The 5,939-nt window shown below is 44.6% G+C and overlaps 1 protein-coding gene across 1 annotated transcript; it reads right to left on the bottom strand.

Moving 5' to 3' along the window:
- Nucleotides 1-897: 897 nt before the first annotated feature.
- On the bottom strand, nt 898-5,568 carry LOC128861336 (uncharacterized). The gene has a single exon (XM_054099401.1). The coding sequence runs from the start codon at nt 5,566-5,568 to the stop codon at nt 898-900; it is 4,671 nt and encodes a 1,556-aa protein (XP_053955376.1).
- Between the last annotated feature and the right edge of the window lie 371 nt (nt 5,569-5,939).

The following is a 5,939-nucleotide window of genomic DNA, read 5'->3' as shown; positions in this document are numbered from 1 at the left end:
TTATTTTTCACTATTAACGGCATACCTTCCTCTTTATAAAAAATAGCATTTTACTTTGAATATCAAAATAACACCTCTTATTGGGAAACCCTTTATTTTATTTGCCTCAAGCTCCTGCACAAAAAACTTCGATATTAAGCCCAACATTAGCAGCAAATAATGAGTTATTCAAAAATCAAGGTTTTTCATAAAATATTCCATATTTGTTGTCATTTTTTTGAGTTATCATTATCAAATCGATATTTTTCGAGCATATTTCGGCACCAAATTCGATATTTTTTTCACCGTGCGCACAACTAAAAACCAGTAGGGAACTTTTGAGGTGGTTTATATTTGGAATGGATTTAATTAATGCTAACTGTTAGTTAACACAGAATTATAAATTTCTTCAACTATAGTTATTTTTTGTCAAAAACTAGTTATAATCCCTTTAAATATCCTATCCCTTGTCAAAATAAAGTCAATATTTTTAATTGGCGCTAACTTTGATGAAAAAGTCACAAATAAATAGCCAGGCGCAGAATTTTTTCTTACGCTTTAAACATTAAGAAATCAGCACAAATTGAAATGACGAAAGGCCGTCCCATTCGCTTCTAGCTCCTACTCAGACGAATCCATTCAAAGTGGTGGCAGTAACTGGCAAATTAACTTGCTTTGTTGTGGCTCTAAAACCCTCACCTGTATAGATTCGCCATGCTCGAACTGCATGCCGACTATCCAACGTACAAAATGTACAAATTTTGTCTTTGCCCTACTACTATTTGTCTATAAATTTATACTTATAAATATATATCTTGTAAAATTTGTTAACGTCAACTCTGCAACTATTTGGCAACACTCTGCTCAAGTCCTATACACGCAAAATTACATACGCCCAAGCCCTCAGCTTTACCAGCTTTAGGCTGGTGTCAAGTTAAAGGACACAGTTACAGGCCCTGAGATGCGTTTTGTAACGGGCAAATAAACTATAGCGGGCACAAACCTGTTACATTGCTCCTCCATGTCCTCGCCAACGTCATTCGCCACTGCATCCATCTGCTGCTGCTGCATTTCCAACACAAAAGCTTGCATTTGTGGTTCCCCGTCTACTGCTCCGGTAGCTGCTCCGGAGACATCTTTTGGCACCGCATACGAAGCTATTTTGCCGCATTTCTCCGCCAACTCATTGAGCGTTTCTTGAGAGAGCACATTTGTAGCTGTGACAATAGGTGACGTTGCGATTGTGCGTGTTTTATCCACTTTGGCATGCGCTGTAGCTTTGGTAGCTGTAATTTCTTTGTTGTTATCCTTTGTCTCAGATTGCTTAGCATTGCGTTGTGCCTGATTTTCTTTGGTCGACTTCGATTTGCTTGTGCCAATAGCTGTAGCGTTGCGTGTTGACAAATTAGTCGGTTCGACCCGACCGCTCTCAGTTGCCGCTTTGTTAGTTTGCATCAGTGGAAGCGTGTGAGACTTGTCGGTTGCTAATGCTACATTAGTGCTATCTAACTTCGGCTTGCTCTCATCGTGTCCGATTGCTTCATCTTTATTACTACTACCGCCCGTTAGTTGGTCCTGTGCAACTGTGCTCAGATCACCAGTACCGCCGCTGAGCAGTGAATGTGAACGCTCGTGTATAAATAGAAAAGCATAGTATGGCGTGGTGAAAGGACACATAGAGCACTGGTACTCTTGCAGTCGTGGAGATTGGAGTGCTTGCTCGGCTACCGCACCGAACATGCCAGGCAACATAGTTTTGGGCATGTTACCAAGGAGGTGCTGTGCATTTAGATTTTGCAAAGCTTGAGCAAGATTTGTTGGATTTGATAACAGTCCGGCTGTGGGGTTGACATTACTCGCGTTAGTGCCGCTGCCGCTGCTAGAGCTTGAACTTGCAGAGCCGTTTGGTATTTTGAGTGTAGGGCTAGTAGACTTACCTAACGGGTCGTACTGCTGTTCCAGTTCGCGTAGTTTCTCAATGCCCGTTGGCCCATGATCGCTTAGCAAATGAGCACGCAGCCATTTTGCGCTGCGGAAACGACGTGTACATATTGTGCAGACTTCTGTATAATTAGCGTAATCCGATTTTGATTCAACGGAGTTACCACTGCCGAAGGGACTCAAGTTGAGTCCGCGATTTAAGTCGTTTTCTGTGGATGCCAACTGTGGTTGTTGCTGTTGTTGCTGCTGCTGCTGCTGCTGCTGCTGTTGAGTTTCGAAGCTCAGCCCATTTTGACGTGGTTGTGGTAGTGGTGCGCCTTCGTCGACGATGCCATGCGTGTTGTGTTTGTGCACACGCAGGAAATATTTGCTGCATAGCTCTTTGTTGCAGATATTGCAAACAACGCCACCGATCTGTGCGCCATTCTCGATTTCGATGCCGTGCATGCGTTGCATGTGGGTCTTCATGAAATATTTATTGCACAGCTCCTTATTGCAGATTTCGCAGTAGCTGCTTGTCGGTGTGATGGTGTAGGGCGGGCGTGAACCTGTGGTTGCAGCATTCGTGTTTATTGGACGTTCGGGAGTGGCAAAACCTTCGCGTAGTGGACTGCCCGGTAGTAGATGGACTTCAGCGATATGTTGTTTGAATTCTTGTATACTGGCAAATTCTCGATCGCACTGATTGCAGCGCATCTCGTTCAGTGGTGGCATGACACCGGGAGAGTCCGATGGGGAGAGTTTGAGAGCCTGTTGTTGTTGCTGTTGCGTCTGCAAGTGTTGGTGCTGTTGAAAAAGGTGTTGTTGGAAGTTGAGCGGCAAAGTGGTACTTCCATCATACAGACCGGCATGCTCAGTCATTATGTGAGCTTGCAGGGCATATTGATTTTCCATTTCTCTGCCACAGATATGGCAGCCCATTGTACGTTTGCCATTTAGGTCATTGAGTTGCTGTATCATGGATTGAAGTTTCTGCAAATTTTGCAAACCAACTGCAGCCTCGGGACTAGCTGGCATATTGGCACCCGAGTTGTAGGACTCCGCTAATATTTTCTGTGGCTCCGGCGTGGACGGCACGCTATGTGAACCTGTTTGTTGCTGATCCTGCTGCTGGTCAGCAGACTGACGTCTGAGCAAACATTTATTCTCTTGATTTTCATCATTTGCTCGCACTTCGTCGTCAACTTGCTCAAGCTTAATGCGTTTAGCTATGTGTTGTGGTGTGTCATCCATGCTAGCATTGGCTGTAGAAGTAGCTGCTGTGGCGGCAGCAAACATGCGTTGAGCCATAAGTGTCTTGTCATTAGCCATCATGAGGTTTAATGGCACACCAGACAGGCCCGGCAGACCCATGAAGGGCCATGGTGTCTTCTGCACCAATTGCAGTTGTTCGTTCTTCAAATCATCTGGGGGCACAAATATACCATGACGTTTCCATTTGTGTGTACGCAGGAAATACTTGTTGCAATATTCCTTGCAACAGATTTCGCAGAAGGCTTCTGGATTAAGTACGCCAAGATGACGTAACTTATCGTGTGCGAAATTTGCATCACGCGCCTGTTGCTGCGATTGCGGTGATAGTTTTCGAGGTTGTGGGGTGAAAGCCACTTCTTCTTGCTCTAGTGTGAAATCCTGCCGAAATCCATCAGGCATTCGGAATTGTTTAGTAGTAGCATCTTGTGATACTTCATGCTTTGATTCATCCTGAGCAGCTGTAGCTGTGTCTAGTTTAAATGAATGTGGCTGTGGCTGAGACTGTGACGGCGGTTGCAGTGGAGGTGTTGGGGTCGGCTGTTCGACGGGACTGTTGCGCGGTTGGTCATGCGCTTTGGCGCGATGACGGCGCATTGCGAAGATATTAGTAAACCGCTTTGAACAAACATCGCAATACACAGGGGGTGGTGCGGGTGGTGTGAGTTGTTGCGGTTGAGCACCGTTGCCTGCTTGCCCACTAATCTGCTTGTTGTGTGCCTCTTCCATGGCCAATTGTTGTTTCTGTTGCAATTGATGTATATTTTGTTGTTGTTGCTGTTGTTGGTGTTGGTGTTGCTGCTGCTGCATTTGCAACTGCAACATTTGAGTCATGGCATTCATATTTCCACCAGCTACATTGGCATTGCTCTCACCACTCACTGAACCGACAGGATCATAGATGCCATGCTTATTGGCCTTGTGCGTCTTCAAAAAGTATTTGTTGCAGAATTCCTTATTGCAGAGATCACAATAGGCTTCGGGATTGAAAATGCGCAGCGGTGGGCGATTTAAGCCATCGACGGGGGGAAAGCTAGACATACCCAGTAGCGGAAGATAGCCGCTAGCCGAGAGCGCTGCGGCCGCAGCAGCTTCTGGCGGAAATGAGAATCCCATGCCTGGCATGGCATTCAGCCAAAGCTCTTTGCCATTCGCTAGGAGACTTGTTGGTGCGGCGTTCTCATTCTGATTGCTCTGCGTAGCAGTAACGGGCGGTGATGTAGAGCTCTCATCATCGACACGTTCGATTTTAACGTTCACGGCCGATAGCATGTCGTACGGTATGAGCTCTGCCTTTTGTTGCGCCTCATCTGTGTGGACCTCCTCATTTTGATGCTCTTGCAACATATGCAAGCCAAGTTTAAATTCGGTTTCAAAATTTTCGCCACATGTTTTACAAAATGTCTGATAGGGATTTCTCAACTCTTCTGCTAGTTTTTGTAACTCCGAAGCCTTCTCTTCGCTTATTTGATCAGTTGCGACTGATTTTGTATCCAAATCGGTCTCTGTTTTTGTGATAAATTCGTGAGGCTCCAAATTGTTCGAATTCGCATGTGTCACTCCTGTGTCTGATGATATGTTTCCAAGTTGCTGTTGCTTGTGCTGTAGCAATTCAAACGTTTCCTTCAACTGTTCCATAGATTTTGGTAGACACATTTTCGATAATTTCTCCTCATAATCTACTGGCAGTGTTGTTGGTGGCATGTTATCCGCCACAATTTGTTCCTTATCTGCAATTATGGCTTCCGCAGTCGCGTTGGTTACTGCGCCTTCAGTGCTTTTGTTTAGCTGTAGTGTTGCCGCAGCTGCTCCGGCTGCCTGTGCACCCAAGCGGCTGGGATTATTCTGCTTGCGTCGCTTTTTCGCAGCATCGTTGATCGCCTCTAACAATTGCAGCTGCATAGCTGCTGCATTAGCTGCCGCAGCTACGGCTGCCATTGTGGCGCTTTCTGCTGGCAATGTCGTTGACATGTCGGCGTCATCTTCTACTACCCTTTCATCTTCTGTTGTACTATCAATGGCCTCCTCAACTGTAATTGCGTCACTTGTAGTGATTCCGCCGTTAGACGCATTTGGTGATGCGCTATTGCGGCGCTTTGGCGACTGCTGATCTCTTTGGCTTGCACTGCCTCTACTGGCTAGGACTTCGATAATTGTGCGTTTGTGCTTAGTTGTCACTGGGTTAGTATTTGTTGTGTTATCGTTACATGTAGTTGTGGTGTTACAGTTTGTGTTGTTATTGGTAGTGTTGTTATTGCTGTTGTTGTTGCTGTTGCTGTTGCTGTTACTGTTACTGTTGCTTCGGTTATTTAGCGAAGATGCATTGGAGACATCGGAAAGTGCAGTGTCCTCACTGCTTAAGTCTGGCGGTGGGGTGGCATAAATAGACGCGGCCATTTTTGTTATTACTGTTTAAGAAAACATAAAAAGAGGAGAAGGAGATATATGGTAATTAGAAATGCTTGAATATTATATCTTAAAGTTATTCAACAAAATAGTAAGTGAAGCTAATACCTATACGAAGAGTTGCATTACAAATACAAAACAAATACGTATCTATAATTAATTTATAAATATTAAAAGAGTAATTATATATCGAATTCATGGTGCGCAAACGAAAAATTTGATAAAAAATCATGCAATTCTGAGTATCCCCTTTCCCTTCACGCCTTTCAAGGTGACTTAATAGCTATAGCTGATGTAAACTCTCGACAGTACCAGCACACTTTATCCACAGTAGGAATTAGATATATAGTAGAGCTATTGTA

The sequence above is a fragment of the Anastrepha ludens genome, chromosome 4 (genome assembly GCF_028408465.1).
Source record: "Anastrepha ludens isolate Willacy chromosome 4, idAnaLude1.1, whole genome shotgun sequence".
Taxonomy (NCBI): domain Eukaryota; kingdom Metazoa; phylum Arthropoda; class Insecta; order Diptera; family Tephritidae; genus Anastrepha; species Anastrepha ludens.
This window is presented reverse-complemented; position numbering and strand designations above follow the sequence as displayed.